A 20,584-nucleotide genomic window follows, 5' to 3' on the forward strand; every position below is an offset into this window, starting at 1 on the left:
GACAACAATTTATTTGTGTGCCAGGAGCTAACAGAAACATACAAACCAATGCAATAAACACCTTCCTCTGTCTTTGTGAATTGGTTGTACATTGGCTGCTGCTCTCCTTCTGAGTTTAGCTCTCCTGTCAAGAAGTTCAACCTGAGGTGAAAATGAAGTACAGGGTCCTCTCTGTCTTTTCTGGTCTTTTTTTTTTGACCTGGGCTTGTATTGGCTAGTAGCTTTAGGAATTCCCCCAATTACAGGAATTAGAATGCCCCTTTTACTTTCTATGGAATAGACTTTCTCCCCTTCTCGGGTACTCTGTTAAAAGGATTAAAGTTGGTAATCCTTTTCCTCAAGCCACTTGAACTTGATTGTTTCTTATACTGCTTTAGCTGTCTGCAAGTTGTTTCTGCCTACAGGGGAAGGTCTGGGAGAGTGAACCAAAGATGAGTGTCCTGGTACAGTCTTTTCATGCTTCTTCCTGATGGCACTAACATTCAGGTGCCTCAGTATGTGCCTGGTGGTTTCTTTGCTTCAGGGACTGGACCAGGGACCCACAATAGGAGTGCTGGCTTGTCCCACACTGTGCTGGGCATTGGGTAGGGGCAAGATTAGCAAGGGCTCCACGAGATTTTCCTCTTGTTTTTAAAGCTGTGGGTTATTGACTTGGCACTTGCCCAGTTACTGCAGCCCAGAACTGTTTCTGGAGTTTTGAGGAAGATGCTTCTGGTAGTTTTTGCTAATTGTTCAAAGACTCTTTGGAGGGATAGCATCCTGGAGCATCTTATGCCATCATCTTGGTCAACTGGAAGTCTTCCTGCATTCTGTACTTTTGCTTTATAATCCCATTTGTATTCTATCATAAGGGCATAATTTTTTAAAAATGTATTTCTTATTGGTAGATATTTAGGTTAATTGTGATTTTGTGATATTAGAAACAATGCTGTATGTAGGAAGTAAGGGAAGAGAAAGAGGAGTAAGGACTTTGTGGGCAGTGAAAGTGGCATTAGGAATAAAGAGATGAAGGCTAGAATGGCCTTGTCCTGTTTGAGGACCTAAGGGAAGGTAGAATAAGGGCAAGGCACCATTTTATCCCTTCATGTTCAGGGAGAGTGGGTATCTCCTTTGCACAGATGAGGGCACTGATGCCCAGAGAAGGGAATCAGGCTTTTTCTGACATAACCCTATGAGAAGCAGAGCTGAAACACAAACCTGGCCTGTCTAGATGTGAGGGTACCATATTGTTCCTGCTGTGGGTGGCAGGAGACATATGTTAGGGCTGAGGAGGAGACAGAGAAGACTGGAGCCTTGAAGACAATGAAAAAAACATACCTGTGAGCCTCTAAGGGGATCATGGAAATGGCAGGCTATTCAGGGCCTTGGGTGAGAAGCCATCCATTTCAGACTGTGGAGCTCAGTGACCACAGGAAGTCTCTGGAAGTTCTTTTTGTTTGTTTGTTTGTAATGTATTCATTCTTTTTTTTTTCTTTATTTTTTTAAATATTACATTAAAAAAATATGAGGTCCCCATATACCCTCCCCCCCCTTCACCCCACTCCTCCCCCTATAACAATAATCTCCTCCATCATCATGAGACATTCACTGCATTTGGTGAATACATCTCTGACCATCGCTGCACATTATGGTCAAAGGTCCACACCATAGCCCACACTCTCCCACGTTCCATCCAGTGGGCCATGGGAGGACATACAATGTCCGGTAATTGTCCCTGCAGCAACACCCAGGACAACTCCAAGTCCCGAAAACACCCCCACATCTCATCTCTTCCTCCCACTCCCTACCCCCAGCAGCTACCATGGCCACTTTCTCCACACCAATACCACATTTTCTTAATTACTAATCACAATAGTTCATGAATAGAATATCAGTAAGTCCACTCTAATCCATACTGTATTCCTCCATCCTGTGGACCTTGGAATGGTTGTGTCCACTCCACATCTACATCAAGAGGGGGCTTAGATTTCTGGAAGTTCTTGAGTATAGAGGCTGCTTGGAAATTTGGGCTCAGATCTCCTATTCTGTAATATCTTTAATTTTCTAGAATCGTTGCAGAGTACCAGTGGAACAGGCCTCTGAGTCACTGCTGAAAAGCAAGGCCTGTTTTGGAGCTGAAAACCTCATGAGGGTTCTGGGGAACTATTGCCGCCTTGGTGAAGTGCGCACCCATATCCGTGTGGGGGTCGTGGGTAAGGCTCAGGGTTGTCATAGGACTCAGGCTCCTTCCTTGGCAGGGACCTCATTGGGAAAAAGGATCCTGGGAACTTTGCATTGCCCTTTTGGGGAAGAGGGGAGTGGTTCAGGAAAGTTTTTATGGTTTGTAATTTGGATTGGTGGGAATGGTAAGGAATACCTAGAATCACTACCACATATTGAGTGTTAATACCATGGACCAAATGCACAGTTCAAGGCTTGGAATTGGTACCATCTCACCCTACCAGAACTGTGGGAGGGACAGATGACCCATCCCCATTTTACAACCTGGAACACTGAGGCCCAGGGAGGGGAAAAGGTCTTGTGGGGCCCAGCCCTGTGCAAGACTAGGCAGAGCTATACTTACACCTTGACTGGTCTGGAATCCTGGGTACAATGGTGAGGGGGAAGGGGGAGGGAGGAGGGAAATTGAGAGAGCAGATACACATTATCAGGGAGGGAAAGTGAGGCCAAGAGAGAAAGGTATTAGAGAGAAAGCTATACTCTGAGGAAAAGGTATATACACACATACTTGGGTAGATGCAAGGGAAGACACAGAAAAATAACTGGAAAGCCAAATGACAGAGTTGATGGAGAGTAGAAAATGGGGACAAATCTAACTGACATTCATAGAGAGAGAGGGAGATAATATCAGAAAGAAACACTGAAAGGGACAAACAGACACATGCATGGAGACATGCAGAGAGATACAGGAGGTACTTAAGTGACACCTAATATATGTAGAGATGTAGATATGCGTACCCAAAGAAAATGAGAGGGAGAGATACATCTGCACTGGAATAAAGAGACAGATTGAGAGAGAGATACGTATAGAAACAGGCAGGAACAAAGATAAAGACACAGAAGAACACATACACATAGACCTAAGCACACATACAGATCCACAAATGCACATGTGTATATACACATGTGTGGAGACATGTTCAGACTCAGAAGAAGTGCATCTAGAGACACAGAGACATAAGATAGACCTAGAGGCAAAATACATGCAGACCGAGCCCTTCTTATGCACATACATACACCAATTCTGCTCCTTTAAGGCAAATCTAACTACAGAAAGACACACATGTACCCAGATACACTACAAACCTCAGAGATAATCATGGACCGAAAGATCAGAGAGAGACAAATAGACACACACACATACACACTCTCGTACATATGAATAAATAGAGAAGAGAGACATATATATAGAGAGAGAGGGTTAGGGAGGCAGAGTCAGGGAGAGAGAGAGAGACACAGTGAAGCACATACAGAAGGGCATACATATATAGAGAGAAACCCAGTAGGAGAAAGTCAATATATAGAAAGAGACTGACAGGAATTGACATATAAAGAGAGATACAAAGAGGGAGTCAGTATTGGTGGGGTGGGGACAATGGCTATAATATGAAACTGAGACAAACCAGCAGAGAAAAAGATGCTTACAGACATATACAAAGACATACAGAGATGAAAGATATGATAAGGAAAAAAAAATGGAATGAGAAATAGAGACAAAAAATGGGAAAAGCAGTGATATATAGCTTGAGAATGACCAAGAAACCAAGATACACATTGAGAATGAGATGTTCAGATACCTCCACACACAAGGGATGCATATAGGCACATGTGTGAGAGTGTGCACACATGTAAATTCTAGCACACAAAAAGAGAATGGTGAGAAAGAGATCCAATGAAGGAGAAAGACATAGAGACTTACACAAGCTAAGAGGTGCTCCCAGATGCACAAATAGAAAAATATGCATTACAGGCAGATAGCTATATAGAGACCAGCATCTGGAGGTGAGACCTCCTGCCTCCTAGGCAAATCACATACCGGTACAGAAGTCTCTGTTGCACAGACACTTCCTGATGTCTTCCTAGTCTTAGTTGGACCATATCATGGAGGCTTTGCCATTGAGCATCTTTCCCAGGCTGGTTTTGGGTGGGGGTGGGTGTCACATCTAGAGAGAGGGATACATCTATTCAACGTGCTTCCAGATGGAGGGAAGGTATGTAACGGCTATGTAGGGAGCTTGTACAGGGCCTGGGGTCGAAAAGAGGCCAGGTTTTGTTTCTGTCTCCCCCGTGGCCTGGTTACTGCTCTTGCCTGGGCTTCTCTCAAACAGCCCGGCCTAAATGTTTCTGAGGGTCCTTGCTGCCCTGAGCCACCTACTGCTCCTTTGTAGGCCTTCCCAATGTTGGAAAGAGCAGCCTGATCAATAGCCTGAAGCGCAGCCGTGCCTGCAGTGTGGGAGCCGTTCCTGGGGTCACCAAGTAAGCACCTGCCTGCTCCCCTTCTCCACAACCCTACTATTCCTCTCAACTCCTATTCCCTCGCCCTTTTCCCTTTTCTCAGCTGGACCAGCCTCTGATTTTTGCCCTGGGCATGGGCATCTCAGTAACAGACCTCCTTCACTTGACACATCCTAGATGTGGGCTAGAGACCTAATTGGGTGCTTTCCACATTAGTTCCTTGAAATTTTCTAACAATTGTGCAGTATTAGGCTACTAATCAGTAGCTCCATTTTCTAGGTGGTACAACTGTGACTGAGAGACTTGGAAGCTTGCCCAGATAAAACTGTGACTCAGAGACTTAGCAGCTCAATCCTTAGCGGTGGAGGCTGGATTAGAATCAATCCTGGGTCTGTAGGGCTCTAGTGTCCCTGTCCCTGTCCCTCACCTCCATCTGTAAGACACCCTCCCTTCACTTCTCCACCCACTCAAGCCCAACCTGTGACTGGGGTCTAGAGGATGCCAGGCACATTCAGGCTTATGAATTTCCTGCTTCCTCTCTTGTTTTTCTCTTGGCCCCAGGTTCATGCAGGAGGTCCACCTGGACAAGTTCATCAGGCTGCTAGATACTCCAGGTGTCGTCCCAGGACCCAACTCGGAGGTAGGCACTATCCTTTGCAACTGCATCCATGTACAGAAGCTGACGGATCCTGTAACCCCGGTGGAGACCATCCTGCAGCGTTGCAACCTAGAGGAGGTACGCAGGGCCCCTTGCTGATGTCCTGCCTCAATCCAGGAGGCCTTCATTCTTCCTCATGACTATTCTCCTTCCTTCCTTTACCAGATTTCCAACTATTATGGTATCTCTGGGTTCCAGACCACCGACCACTTTCTGACTGCAGTGGCTCACCGGTTGGGGAAGAAGAAGAAGGGAGGCATATACAGTCAGGAGCAGGCAGCCAAAGCTGTCTTGGCTGACTGGGTGTGGTAAGGAGTGGGTTTAGTGGTAAGGGAAGCCAGGTGCCACAAAAGGGCTCATATGTGCTCATTGCAGCCAGTGGGACAGTCTGATCTCCTAGTCCCAGGGCAAGGGAAGACCAAGGCCCCAGGTCATGTTCTGCTCTGGTATTTATGCCCAGTAATCATCTAGCAACTCAACCCCTTTTCAGAGGCCACTCTCTGGATTTCCTTGTTGTCCCTCACCCTTTCTGACTTGGGTACTTGCTCTCTCTCTTAAGTGGTCATTTTTCTCTTAATGTCATCATCATCAGTTCTTCCCTCTACCTCCTAATGCAGTGGGAAGATCAGCTTCTATACACCACCACCACCCACTCATACTCTACCTGCCCATCTCAGTGCTGAGATTGTTAAAGAAATGACTGAGGTCTTTGACATTGAGGATACTGAGCAGGCCAATGAAGACACAATGGAATGTAAGTGGAGCTGGGTAGACTGGCCTACCCAGCACTTTGTCTTACCCTAGGGGAGCCTTACAGATCTGACAACATATCACATTTGACCTCCCCTTTCCTGGCCCTATCTGATGTTGGACAAGTTATTTAACCAGCTCTAAGCTTAATTTCTTCTCCTGCAAGATGAAGAATTCTAATCTGGGTCGTGGCAGTGGCTGTGAGCTTTTGGTAGATATGAAAGAAATCAGCAAAGTGCCTGGTACAGAGTGTGGTACTTGGGAAATGCAAGGTTCCATTCCTCTGACTCTTGGGATCTGGGATGGACTGACACACTCCCCTCAAAAAACCTTTCTTTAATATTGCCTTGGCCTTTTCCACAGCTATTTCATATTCAGCCCTGGATTTTCATTCTCACCCTCTTTGGTAGATGAAGGATCTGAGTCATAGAAAGGTGATATGTGCCTGAAGGCATGTAGTCAGTGGTATGTAGAGGTGGCATTCGAACCATTTGGAGAATCCTAGCCCAGCACAGAGTAGATAAGTGCTTAGAAGTACAGACTGCCTGGATTCAAATCCATGCATTGTTTCTTTTTAGCTCTAAGCAAATCACTTACCTTCTCCATTTCTCATTGACATCTGTAAAACAGGCTCAGTAGCATCTGCCCGATAGGATAGTTGTAGAGATTCATTTATTATGTGAAAAGCTCTTAAAACATTGCCTGGCATATATTAATGCTCAGTAAACGTTGGCTATTATTAAGATGATTATTTATTGGGGTACAGAAGTATGACTTCCAGAAATGGCTGTAAGATACTGGTTTTCTTCAGAAACCTTTCTCAGATACTACCCTCTGTCATACTGGCCTGTGGCTCTTGCTTCCTTCTCTAACCTGCCAAAGAAAGGTACCCAGTGCTCTTTGAGCCTGTCTGTGGACAGTGTGAAAAAGCCATGGCTGACCTGCCTTCTAGTTTTACTGTTTCTCTTGAGATCTTGTAGCTTTCCTTTTTCTGGGCCTCTTTGTGTCCTTGGATTAAAAATGAAGACAAGGACTTACCTGCTTCATACTTTATTCCAAAGGTGGCTTTGGGCAAGACAGCCCCCTTTTTGAAGTTTAGTTTCCTCTTCTATCAGATGGGCATTTGGTAGGGATTAGAATGCATTCTCTTATGATGCTACTTGATTCTAGCTGGAAGTGAGGGCAAGCGTAGCACTTCGGCAAAAGATTGCAGTCTGGAAGTTGAAAAGAGGGCAGGGGAGAGGTTAGTGGTGAGAGTTTCCTGGAGGAGTTTGTCCTAGTGCTAGATATTGAAAAGTAAATAAGGATTAGAAGGCCTCGAGAAGGGGCTGGGGGTAAATTGTAGAAGCATGCATGAGAGTAGTGTGGACTTAGGGCAGTGAGTTATGTCTGAGGGTTGCAGTGAAGGCTAGCTCCCTAGCAAGGGGATAGAGGGAGGAGAAAAGGGTCCCAGTCCTGGGGAGGGAATCCCAGTGGCTCCCATTTAGTGAGTACCATCTCTGGTCAGTGCTTTACAGGCATCCTCTGCTGTGACTCTCATATCAGTTCTATGCCACAATGTTTGTGGCATTTCCATTTTCCACCTGAGGTACCTGAGGTTCAGGGGGAAGCTCCCAGAAGTGAGTGGGATGCAAACCCTGGTTTGCCTTACTGCAGAACCCATGTTTAATCATTTGACATGCTCCCAGTAGGAATTTTGAAAAAGTCCTCTCTCTCTGCTCCTCTGGGCGGTATCCACCTGTTTTATGTACTGAGGCCTGACCAGGAAGCTGACAACAGGTAGGAGCCAGGGCCCTGACAGTGGTGTTGGTTGTGTTAAAGGCTTGGCCACTGGAGAATCTGATGAGCTGTTGGGTGACATTGACCCACTCGAAATGAAGATCAAGTGGCTCCATTCTCCAATGATGAAGATAGACACCATTGAAAATAAAACCACCATGTATAAGGTATCTGTCTCCTTTCTTCATGGCAATCCTTTATTCACAGGGCTCTGGGAAGTGGTAAATCCTTTTCTGGCTCCCACAAGGTCTGCTTGTGATGATGGTGAAATGTGTGTTGTTCACTCACTCTTATGTGGGCTCCTTGAATACCTGGTCTGGTACAACTTTTACCAAGAAGAAGGCATGTTCTCTTAAGCAGGCTTCTTAGCTCTGAGAACAGGCCTCACCATTTTGCTATCAATGGTAGGTAGAAGGAAGAAGAGATACGATGTGGGTGCATTTTCAGGATTTGGAGTTGTCCTGGGTGGTGCTGCAGGGACAGATGCTGGACATTTTGTGTCCTGCCATAGCCCACTGGGTGGACTGGGGGAGAGTGTGTACTACAGTGAAGGACACTGTCCATGTGGTGCAGCAGTGCTCCAAAATGTATTCACTAGATGCAGTGAATGTGCCACGATGATGGAAGAGGTTGTTGATGTGGGAGGAGTGGGGTGGGGGGGTGGGGGGTATATGGGGACCTAATAGTTTTTGAATGTAACATTTAAAAGAAAAAAAAATGTGTCTGTTTTGTAGATACGGGCATCCCTGCCTCTTCCTTCCCCTTAATTAGTATCCAGGATCCCATATTCAGTCAGCCACCAAGGTCCATGGTTTCTCCCTCTTAAATCTCTCTTTTTTTTTTAAAGATTTATTTATTTATTTATTTCCCCCCTCCCCGGGTTGTCTGTTCTCGGTGGTGTCTATTTGCTGCATCTTGTTTCTTTGTCTGCTTCTGTTGTCGTCAGTGGCACAGGAAGTGTGGGTGGCGCCATTCCTGGGCAGGCTGCACTTTCTTTTCACACTGGGCGGCTCTCTTCACAGGCGCACTCCTTGCGCGTGGGGCTCCCCTACGCGGGGGACACCCTTGCATGGCAAGGCACTCCTTGCGCACATCAGCACTGCGCATGGGCCAGCTCCACACGGGTCAAGGAGGCCCGGGGTTTGAACCGCGGACCTCCCATGTGGTAGACAGACGCCCTAACCACTGGGCCAAGTCCGTTTCCCCCTCTCTTAAATCTCTTGATCAGCTATCATTCCCATAACCCTTGTCTAAGTTACCAATCTTCCCTCACCTGGACATATATTTGTCCTGTTTTTTTCCCCTAAACTTTTTATTTTGAAGTAATTTCAAACTTACAGGACAGTTATAAAAATAATACAAAACCTGTGAAGAGAATGCTAACCTATTTCCCACCCAGATGCCCTTATCCACCAACTTTTAACATTTTACCACATTTGCTGTATCATTCTATCCATCAATCCATCCATCTTTCTATGAACCTATCTACCTACCTGTCATAAACATTTGTGAGTAGGTTATATATATCATGCTCCTTGAATACTTAATATTTCCATGCATATTTCCTAAGAAGGCAATTCACTTATGTAAACACCTGTAAAATACAGTTTCTAAGGTCAAGAAATTTAACATTGAAATAAAGTTTATGATTTATATTCCAGTTTCAACAATGTCCTTTGGGGTGTTTTTCTCCTCAGTTGTTAGATCTAGTCCAGGACCATGTATTGCATTTAATTAATTGTCTCTTTAGTCTCTCTTTTTTCAAATTGTGGAAATATATACAACATAAAATTTGCCATCTCACATGTTGAAATTGGGGGACTTGGGTGTCTGGAGGTGTTTGTAGTTCTCTATATGGGTTTTGTATTTTTTAAAATTGAGATGTATTCACATACAGTCCATCCAAAGTATACAGTCAGTGGCTTTCAGTATAATCATGGAGTTGTGTACTCATCACACAATCAGTTTTAGATCATTTTCATTACTCCAAAAGGAAAAACCCCCAATCCCTTAGTAGTCACCTCTCAATCCTTCTATTCTTACCCTCTTGTACATAACCACTAATCTAATTCTGTCTCTATAAATTTATTTATATTTACATTTTATATAAATGGAGTCAAACAATATGTAGTACTGTGTCTGGTTTCTTTATCGTATTTTTACCCATATATCACCCTATTATTAACACCTTGTAATAATAATGTACATTTGTTCTAATTCATGGAAAAACATTTCTTATATTTGTACTGTTGATCACACTCATCATCCACAACAGAGTTCACTATTTTATACAGTTCCATGTTTCATCTTCTAACTTTCCTTCTAGTGACATACATGACCCTAAACATTCCCTTTCAACCACAGTCAGATCCACATAACAGTGTTGTTAATTAAACTCATTATAATGTGCTACCATTACCTTTATTTCCAGACATTTATAATCAACCTTATTACAAATTCTTCACAAATTAATCATCAGCACCCCATTCTCTACCCTCATTCTGTCTTCTAATTACATGTACTGAAAATATTAATTCCATGAGTTTGCTCATTATATTTATTTCATATTAGTGAGGTCATATAATATTTGTCTGTTTGTGTCTGATGTATTTCATTCAACACAATGTTCTCAAGGTTCATTCATGTTGTTGCATGCGTTGACTTCATTTCTTTTACAGCTGAATGATACTCCGTCATATGTATATACCACATTTTGCTTATCTATTCATTGGTTGATGGACACTTGGGTTGTTTCCATCTTTTGGCAATTGTGAATAATGCTGCTATGAACATAGGTATTGGAATGTCTGTTTGGACCCCTGCTTTCAGTTCTTAGGAGTATATGCCTAGTAAGGGGATTGCTGGATCATATGGCAGTTTGATAGTTAGCTCTCTGAGGAACCGCCAAACTCTTCCCCAGTGGTTGTACCATCCTACATTTCCACCAACAGTGAATAAGTGTTTCTATTTATCCACATCCTCTCCAACACTTGTAGTTTTCTTTTTTTTTCTTTTTAAATAGTGGCCATTCTAGTAGATGTGAAATAATATTGTTATGTTTTTGATTTGCATTTCTCTAGTAACTAGTGATGTTGGACATCTTTTCACATGCTTTTTAGCCATTTGTATTTCTTCTTTGGAAAAATGTTTATTCAAGTCTTTGACCATTTATTAGTTGGGTTGGTTTTCTTTTTTTTTTTTTTTTAGGGCGTACTGGGGATTGAACCTGGGACCTCATACATATGAAGCAGGTGCTCAATCACTGAGCTATATCCATTCCCCTTGTCTTTTTATTGTTGAGTTGTTGAGTTGCAGGATCTTTTTGTATAGTCTAGATATTAAACTCTTATCAGATATGCAGCTTACAAATATTTTCTCCCATTACGTAGGCTGCCTTTTTACCTTCTTGACAAAGTCCTTTGAAGCACAAAAGTATTCAATTTTGAGGAGGTCCTATTTATATATTTTTTCTTTTGTTGCTCGTGCTTTGGTTGTAAGGTCTAAAAAACCACCTCTTATCACAAGATATTGAAGATGCTTTTCTGCGTTTTCTTCTAGGAATTTTATGTACCTGGCTTTTAATATTTATGTTCTTGATCCATTTTGAGTTAATTTTTGTATAAGGTGTGAGATAAGGGTCCTTTTTCATTCTTTTTTTTTTTAAAGATTTATTTATTTTATTTATCTGTTTCTCTCCCCTTCCCCCCCGCCACCCCCGGCCGTCTGTTCTCTGTGTCTATTCGCTGTGCCTTCTTTGTCCACTTCTGTCATCAGCGACACGGGAATCCGTGTTTCTTTTTGTTGCGTCATCTTGTTGTGTCAGCTCTCCGCATGTGCAGCACCACTCCTGGGCAGGCTGCACCCTCCTTGGCGCTTGGTGGCTCTCCCCACCGGGCACACTCCCTGCACGTGGGGCTCCCCCACGTGCGAACACCCCTGCGTGGCAGGGCACTCCCTGCATGCATCAGCACTGCGCATGGGCCAGTTCCACATGGGTCAAGGAGGCCCGGGGTTTGAACCACGGACCTCCCATGCAGTAAACAGACGCCCCAACCACTGGGCCAAGTCCACCGCCTCTTTTGTTCTTTTGGATATGGTTATTGAGTTTTCCCAGCACCATTTGCTTTTTGTTTGTTTGTTTTTGTTTTTGTGTGTGTGTACTACATCTTTTTTTTTTCTCTAAGGTATCTTTATTTATTTTTTTGTCTTTATTCATTTTTTTAATATTACACTCAAAAAATATGAGGTCCCCATATACCCCCCACCCGCCTCACCCCACTACTCCCCCCATAGCAACATTCTCCTCCATCATCATGACACATTCATTGCATTTGATGAATACATCTCTGAGCATCGCTGCACCTCATGGTCAATGGTCCACATCATAGCCCACACTCTCCCACGTTCCATCCAGTGGGCCATGGGAGGACCTACAATGTCTGGTAATTGTCCCTGCAGCACCACCTAGGACAACTCCAAGTCCCGAAAACGCCTCCACATCTCATCTCTTCCTCCCATTCCCCACACCCAGCAGCCACCATGGCCACTTTCTCCACACCAATGCCACATTTTCTTTGATTACTAATCACAATAGTTCATGAATAGAATATCAGTAAGTCCACTCTAATCCATATTCTATTCCTCCATCCTGTGGACCTTGGATTGGTTGTATCCATTCCACATCTATGTCAAGAGGGGGCTTAGATTCCACATGGATTCCCAGCACCACTTGTTGAAGAGAATGGGCTTGGCGACTTGTCAAAAATCAATTGACCATAGAAGTAAGGGTCTATTTCTGAACTCTCAATTAAATTCCATTGGTCAGTATGTCTATCTTTATGCCATTACCATGCTGCTTTGACCACTGTAGCTTTGTAATCTGCTTTAAAGTCAGGATGTGAGAGTCCTCCAACTTCATTCTTCTTTTTTGAGATGTTTTGGACCCCTTACCCTTCCAGATAAATTTAATAATTGACTTTCCATTTTTGTAAAGTAGGCTGTTGGAATTATGAGTGGGGTTGTGTTGAATCTGTAAATCAATTTGGCAGGATTGGCATCTTAACAATATTTAGTCTTCCAGTCCATGAACATGGAATGTCTTTCCATTCATTTAAGCTTCTTTTGATTTATTTTACCAATGTTTTGTAGATTTCTGAATACAGATCCTTTATGTGCTTGGTTAAGTTTATTCCTAGATATTTGATTCTTTTAGTTGCTATTGTAAGTGGAATTTTTTCCTCATTTCTTCCTCAGATTTCTCATTACGGGTGTATAGAATACTGATTTTTGCATGTTAATCTTGTATCCCGCCACTTTGCTGAACTCATTTATTACCTCTAGTAGCTTTGTTGTAGATTTTTTAGGACTTTCTGCATATAAGATCATGTCATCTGCAGATGTGAAAGTTTTATTTCTTCCTTTCTAATTCTAATTTGGATGCCTTTTATTTTATTTTCTTGCCTAATTGCTTTAGCTAGAACTTCTGCTACAATGTTGAATAACAGTGGTGATGGTGAGCATCCTTGTCTTGTTCCAGATGGGAAAGCTTTCATTCTTTCACCATTGAGTATGATGTTAGCTGTAGGTTTTTCAAGTGCCCTTTATCATATTGGCAAATTTTCTTTCTATTCCTATCTTTTGAAGTATTTTTTTTTAATCAAGAAAGGATGCTGGGTTTTGTCAAATGCCTTTCTGCATCAATAGAGATGATCACGTGGTTTTTCTCCTTCGATTTGTTAATGTTACATTAATTGATTTTCTTATGTTGAACCATCCTTGCATAAATGGGATAAAACCTACTTGGTCATGGTTTGTAATTCTTTTAATGTGCTCTTGGTTTCTATTTTTATTTCGTTGAGGACTTCTGCATCTATATTCATTAGAGAGGTTGGTCTGTAATTTTCTTTTCTTGTAGTATCTATCTAGTTGGCTTAATAGAGTGCCTTCCCTCCTCTTCAGTTTTTTGGAAGAGTTTAAGCAGGACTGGTAATAATTCTTCTTGGAATGCTTCGTAGAATACTTGTGAAGCCATCTGGTTTTCCTTTGTTGGGTGTTTTTTTCATGAGTGATTCAATCTCTTTACTTGTAAGGTCTTCTTTTTCTTCTAGAGGCTGTATAGGTTGTGTGTTTCTGGAAATTTTCCATTTCATCTAAGTTGTCTAATTTGTTGATGTACAGCTGTTCACAGTATCTTATGATCTTTTTTATTTCTGTGGGGTTAGTAAGGTCCCCCTCTCATTTCTGATTTTATCTGCATCTTCTTTCTTTTTTTCTTTGTCAGCCTAGCTAAGGGTTTGTCTATTTTGTTGATGTCCTCAAAGAACCAACTTTTGTTGTGTTGATTCTCTTTAATATTTTTTGTTCTCATTTCATTTATTTTTGCTGTGATCTTTATTATGTCTTTCCTTTGGCTTGCTTTGGGATTAGTTTGTTGCTCTTTTTCTTGTTTCTCCAGGTATGTAGTTAAGTCTTTGATTTTAGCTCTTTCTTCCTTTTTAATGTAGGCATTTAGGGCTATACATTTTCCTCTCAGCACTGTTTTGGCTGCATCTCATAAATTTTGATATGCTGTATTCTCTTTTTTCATTCCTCTTGAGATATTTACTGATTTCTCTTGCAATATTTTCTTTAACCAGTCACTTATTCTTTGAGTGTTTTGTTTTGTTTAACTTCCATAAATTTGTGAATTTTCTAGTCCTCTGCCTGTTACTGATTACCAGCTTCATTTATCTGTGGGTTTTGTATTATTTTCCAGTCTCCCATAAATTTGAAATTATTTAAAAATGAAAAGTTTAAGAAAAACTCAAAAGATACAAATCTCCTCTCAACCTCTCCAAGCATATAATTCAGTGGATTTAATCACATTCACAGTGTTGTGCCACCTTCACCCCATCTATGATCAGAACTTTCCCATCTCCCCAATCAGAAACCCTATACTCATTAAGCATTCCCATTCCTGCTTCCTCCTCACCTCTGGTAACCTGTCTTTGAATTTTCATATTCTCCTAATTTCATTCAACATGTTTTCAAAGTTCATCCTCATGGTGGCATGTATCAGAGCTTCGTTCCTTCTTCGGGTTGAGAAATACTCCGTTGTGTGTACATACCACATTTTGATTATCCATTCATTTGTTGATGGACATTTGGATTGATTTCATCTTTTGGCTGTTGTGAACAATGCTGCTATGAACATTGGTGTACAAATATCTGTCTGAGTCCCTTCTTTCAATTCTTTTGAGTATATACCTAGAAGTGGGATTGTTCAGTCATATGGTAGTTCAATGTTTAACTTTTTGAGGAGCTGCCAACTGTTTTCCACATGGGACTGCACTATTTTTCATCCCCACCAGTAATGTACTAATATTCCTATTTCTCTGCATCCTTGGGAATACATGTAATTTTCCTTTTTTTTTTTAAAGATTTATTTTATTTTATTTATCCCCCACCCCCCACTTGCCTCCTGTGCTTGCTTTCTGCTCTCTGTGTCCATTTTTTGTCTGTTTTTCTATGTCTGCTTGTGTTCTCTTCTCGTCTGCTCTTTAGGAGGCACCAGGAACTGATCCTGGGACCTCTGACGTGGGAGAGGGGCACTCAGTTGCTTAAGCCACTTCAGCTCCCTGGTCTGCTGCATCTCTCACTGTCTCTCCTCTTTGACTCCCTTTGTTGCGTGATCTTGCTGCACCAGCCCTCTGCGGCCTGGGCTGTCAGCTCTCTGTAGCGCAGGCCAGCTTCCCTTCACCAGGAGGCCCCAGGAAATGAACCTGGAGCCTCCCATATGGTAGATGGGAGCGCAGTCGCTTGAGCCACATCCGCTTCCCTATTTTCCATTTTTAAACAGCTATTTTAGTGGATGTGAAGTGGCAGCTTATGGTTTTGATTTGCTTTTCTTTAATGGCTAATGATGTTGAACATTTTTTCATGTGCTTATTGGGCGTTTGTATGTCTTCTTTGAAGAAATTATCTATTCAATTCCTTTGCCTATTTTGAAATTGGATTGTTTGTCTTTTTGTTGTTGATGTGCCATAGTTTTTGTTGTTTTTTTTTACCATATTTTTTAACTTATAACAGTTTACCTTCAAGTAATATATATATATATATTTTAAATGTTACATTAAAAAAATATGAGGTCCCCATATATTCCCCACTCCCCTCACCGCACTCCTCCCACATCAACAACCTATTTCATCATGGTGGCACATTCACTGCACCTGGTGAATACATTTTGGAACTCTGGCCCAGCACCTACAGAATCAAGTTGTTACACCTGAGGCCTGGTTTTTTAGATGTATGTGGGGTGATATGACTTTTTGAGGTTTTTTCAGTATCTTCTTATGCCAGTTCCCCATCTCTGCCCCTCAGGTGTTTGTGGTTTAGGGGGTTTCAGACACAGACACTATGACGGAAGGGAGATACATGGAGTGTGGGTAGGGATGGGAATAGGGAAAGCATGGTTATAAGGGCCCCTAATCTATACTTGTGGGTCAGGGAAGTTGATGCTTGAGCCATGTCTTGAAAGCTGAGTAGCTCTCTGGGCAAGTGCCACAGAAGTTGGTAGGCAGGAGGGTCAGCCTTTGTTTATGCCAGGCACCAGAAGAGTCAGACTGTGGTACTTTAGGGAAATCGCTAGTGCTATGGGTGGCTGGAGTGGGAAATAGGAGGCTGAAAAAGATGAATCTGGGGTAAGATCACAGAGGGCCTTGAGTTTGAATTTAAACCACAGGTAACAGGAAAACACTAAAAGTTGTTTTTTGTGGGGAAGGAAACTGTAGCCTGTATTCCATGAGAGGGGATGAGTCCTGAACTAGGGCATTGGCAAGAATCACATTATTCCCATCCTCACACAGTTTCAGATATTGCTTAGAGGGAAATCAGTCTAAAGTTGTATATTCAATGCTTCCTCTTTTCCTCCCCAAATAATATTTCTCCCTAATCTCACAAGCCCAAGAACATACCATTTTCCCTCAAGAATCTTCAGTAGTTCCTCAGCCTACTATAAGTTTGAGACTCAGGTTCAGGACCCTAATCAGGGCCATCCCATTGCACAATCCAGAGGACACCATTTTGATGGTGAATGGTGCCCACCCCCAATCTCATAGTTGTATCATACGGTAGCCTTGATCAGATCTACCCTATGTTACCCTTTCCCCCACTATAGTGTAGTCTGGAGCCAGACTGCTGGGGTCTAATTTGCTCCACTGCTTACTAGCTGTGTGACCTTAGTCTAACCCTTTCTGTTCCTTGTGTGTAAATGGGAATAATAATAAAATAATAATCTTTGTCTCAGAGGGTCATAATTTTGTTTATATATATAGCTTAGAATGGTACTTGGCACATAGTGAGCTTTCTGTCAGTATTAGCTTTTACTACCATGTACCTTCCATTTCAGCCAAACGAATTCTTTCTAGTGCCCAGGTATGCTCCATGCTTTTCCAGTGTTCAGTCAGGTAGGCCTACTCCATCAGTAGAATTATTTTGACAACCCCCCATCTTTCAGGCAGTTTATCCTTTATCTTTCCAGTGGATAGTTACCACACTGACTTTAGCCTGGTTGCTACCTGAAGGTGGAACTGAGTCCAATTCATGTAAGTCCCCAGTATTGCTCCATGCAGAATTAGTCACCAATAGGTATCAGAAAATATTTATTAAATTAAGAACTTGAAGGGTCACTTAAGCAAAGAATCATTGTAATATCAATTGCCATTGATTAAGTAACTCTACTTTTTCATTTTATCCTTGAAAAGCCAAACAAGCTACCCATTCTCACTCCCATTTGACAGATGAGCAAACTGAGGCTAAAAAGTTAACTAAGCATCTAATAGTCTGTGGTGGAGCCATAATTGGGGCTTAGTTCTGCATGGTTCCAGGTTCCCTGTTTTTATCTAAGCCTGTCCATGTCTCATCTGCAGAAGCCTTGGCCTCTTGGGGGGGGGGGGCCAAGACCTCACTGTTGTCCTCTCTCTCCAGATTGGAGATCTTGCTGGGTATTATACCAATCCAAACCGTCATCAGGTGGGGTGGGCTAAACGCAATGTGGACCACCACCCCAAGAATTGTAGCATGGTGGATGTCTGCCCAGTGGACCGCCGCTCGATGCTACAGAGGATCATGGAAACAGACCCCTTGCAGCAGGGCCAGATTCTGGCATCTGCCCTGAAGAAGAAGAAGAAGATGCAGAAACGTACAGGTGAGTGTCAATATAGAGGCATCTGACTTTTGCACTCAAAAAAGGCCTTCCTGGGCTGGTTTATTCATGGTAATTTGGTGAGCAGCAGGCTTTTGACATTTGAAAGCTGATCCTGGGGCCTTGATTAAGGGCTCCTGAAGCGGCATCTCTATGAGTCCAGCTCCAGGCTAGGATTAGTGGGGAGGGGTGGGGCCTTATCTACTAGCATGGTGAGTCTCAAACTTTGGCCTGCATCAGAATTGCCTGCCTGAAGGACTTGTTAAAATAAATACAATTTTTAATTCAGTAGGCTTGAAAATTTATATTTTTAACAGGTTCTCAAACAATGCTGATGCTGCTCTTCTGGGGACCACACTTTGAGAACCACTAGCCTGTGAATCGAATAGCTGTTATTGATATATCAGGTGCTTTCCATGTGTTGGGAAGCTTACATGCTACATATAAAGTATACCTTATCAGTAGGTTGATGCATTAAAAATCCAAAAGGTACAAAAGGGTATACAGTAAAATGTCTCTTCCTTTCCATCTCCCAGCCCTCCAGGCCTCTCCCCAGAGGCAACCAGTTAGTTACTTGTATCTCTTTCCTGAGATAGATCTATAAGCAAATATGTATATGTTCTTTGTTCTCTTTCTCCACAAAAATGTTTGTCTATTGAACATACGGTTTTGTCCCATCGTTTTTTTCCATTTAGTATATCTTAGGGATATTTCCATATCAGTACAGAAAATAACTTTCTCCTCTGTATTAATGGTGGTCTCTTGTATGTTGTATGAATGGCTCATTCAGGTCTTCATGCTACACTAATCCTCACAGGACCTGATTGCAAAAGTCTTATCCTCATTTGATAAGTGAGGAAACTGAAGCCCAGAGACATTAAGTGATATGCTCAGTGAGACAACTAGTTACTAGTGGAGCCAAAATTGAAACTTAGAGTTGATTGACTCTCTCGAGTCCTGTTTTCTCTTTCTGTTTTTCTGAGTCCTGTTTTTTTTTTTTAAAGATTTATTTTTTATTTATTTCTCTCTCCTTCCCTCCCCACCCTCATTGTCCGTTTGCTGTGTGTTCTTCTGTGTCCACTTACATTCTTGTCAGCGGCACCAGGAATCTGTGTTTCTTTTTGTTGCGTCATCTTGCTGTGTCAGCTCCGTGTGTGTGCAGTGCCACTCCTGAGCAGGCTGTGCTCTTTTCGCATGGAGCGGCTCTCCTTATGGGGCGCACTCCTTGTGCATGGGGCTCCCCTATGCGGGGACACCCCTGCATGGCATGGCACTCTTTGTGCGCATCAGCACTGCGCGTGGGCCAGCTCACCACACAGATCAGGAGGCCCTGGGTTTGAACCCTGTACCTCCCATATGGTAGGGGGACGCTCTATCAGTTGAGCCAAATTCACTTACCTGAGTCCTATTTTTTTAACTAGGCTGTGTTCCATAACCAAACATTCGCTCTTGACTGGCCTACTCTGAGTCCCAGGAATCCAGAGATGAATTGCTCAATTAACTCCTAGTCTTGTTGTGGGGAAAGGGAGGAGACAAGAAAATAGACATTGACAGCACAGAGTTATCAGTATGAGGACATAAGAAGCATAATAAGGGAGTCTAACTCTACCTAGAGATGTCAGTGAGGTAAGAGTCATCAAAGAAGCCTTCCTGAAGGAGGTGATGTCTGAAAGGTGTGGCTGGAGGATGGTAGATAGTGAGCGGCAAGCATTCAGGCTCAAAGCTCTTATCGTGCCACTCCTTTGCTGTTTAGGGACTAGGGACTAGGAAGGAATAAAAATACTTGAAGATCAACAAGTGTGATTACCCCAAGACCAAATCCAAGTTGGGGTGATCATATCCCCTGTGAGGTTGAGCATTGCCTACCAGCTGTTTAGAGGGTTAAGTGAGCTATCTTGGGAGCTTGGTACAGACCAAGATAGGTGTAGATGAGCTCTGGCAGGCAAACCTGCCACCAAATAAGTGACTGTCTCTATTTCTCCATCTGCAGATAAAATCGCCAGCAAGCTGTCTGATTCCATGATGTCTGTCCTCGACCTCTCAGACAACACTGATGACAGTGCAGTGATTGGTCTCATCACCCCCAGCACCAGTTCCTAGTGGGATGGGGACATTTGGATGAAATGAAATAGTTTGCTTCTCTCTGAAGCACCTGCATATTAAAAGAACAACTACACCATTATGCTTCCCAGTCCCCTCCATTCTTTCAATTAAAAAGAGTTCCAAGAGGCTGGAGTTTTCAAATCTAATACCCTTTATTTACCCCTGCTCTCTGTTTCATGAGAGAGAAATAGAAGAAATATAATGAGGACCAGGTGTTAGCAATTTATCCCTTTCCCTCAAACCCTGTGGTCCCATCCTCTAGGTTGGATTGGTCTGAGGCCTAACTGGTCGCCCCCCCCCAAAAAAATCCTATTATCTTCTTTGGACAACTGAACATGCATGCAGCTAGAGGCTACGCCACTGGTAGACCCAGGTGTCCCTGGGAGGGTAGCAATTTCTTTACCAGTCCACAAGAGAGCTAAGCAGTAAGGCATTTCTACAGTGGCCTGTAGGCAATGTATCTTCCTTCAAAGTCCACAGGTCATTATTTGGGTGGCAGTTGGGAGTAGGGGAGAACAGTGATTGACTTTCTGTTTCTGGAAGGGTCGGGGGATAGAATAGAGGGAAGAAGAGAACAAAGAAACCTGGCAGGTGTTAGTATGGTAGGCACTATCTTTTCCATGTAGGAAAAACAAGGTATCTGTTGGTCAAAAGGTTGG

At 42.7% G+C, this 20,584-nt stretch overlaps 1 protein-coding gene across 6 annotated transcripts in view; it reads left to right on the forward strand.

Moving 5' to 3' along the window:
* The window catches only part of GNL3L (G protein nucleolar 3 like), a 51,953-nt gene extending 31,949 nt beyond the window's left edge, over positions 1-20,004 (forward strand). For all 6 annotated transcript variants that reach the window (XM_058291066.2, XM_058291067.2, XM_058291069.2 and 3 more), the window contains 8 exons: positions 2,048-2,192; positions 4,389-4,476; positions 5,017-5,191; positions 5,279-5,421; positions 5,731-5,867; positions 7,685-7,809; positions 17,606-17,825; positions 19,813-20,004. In XM_058291066.2, coding sequence (XP_058147049.1) covers positions 2,048-2,192; positions 4,389-4,476; positions 5,017-5,191; positions 5,279-5,421; positions 5,731-5,867; positions 7,685-7,809; positions 17,606-17,825; positions 19,813-19,922 — 1,143 coding nt within the window. In that variant the 3' untranslated portion in view covers positions 19,923-20,004. The remainder of the gene's footprint in view (positions 1-2,047; positions 2,193-4,388; positions 4,477-5,016; positions 5,192-5,278; positions 5,422-5,730; positions 5,868-7,684; positions 7,810-17,605; positions 17,826-19,812) is intronic.
* Positions 20,005-20,584: the final 580 nt, after the last annotated feature.

Source organism: Dasypus novemcinctus, chromosome X (assembly GCF_030445035.2).
Source record: "Dasypus novemcinctus isolate mDasNov1 chromosome X, mDasNov1.1.hap2, whole genome shotgun sequence".
Lineage (NCBI taxonomy): Eukaryota > Metazoa > Chordata > Mammalia > Cingulata > Dasypodidae > Dasypus > Dasypus novemcinctus.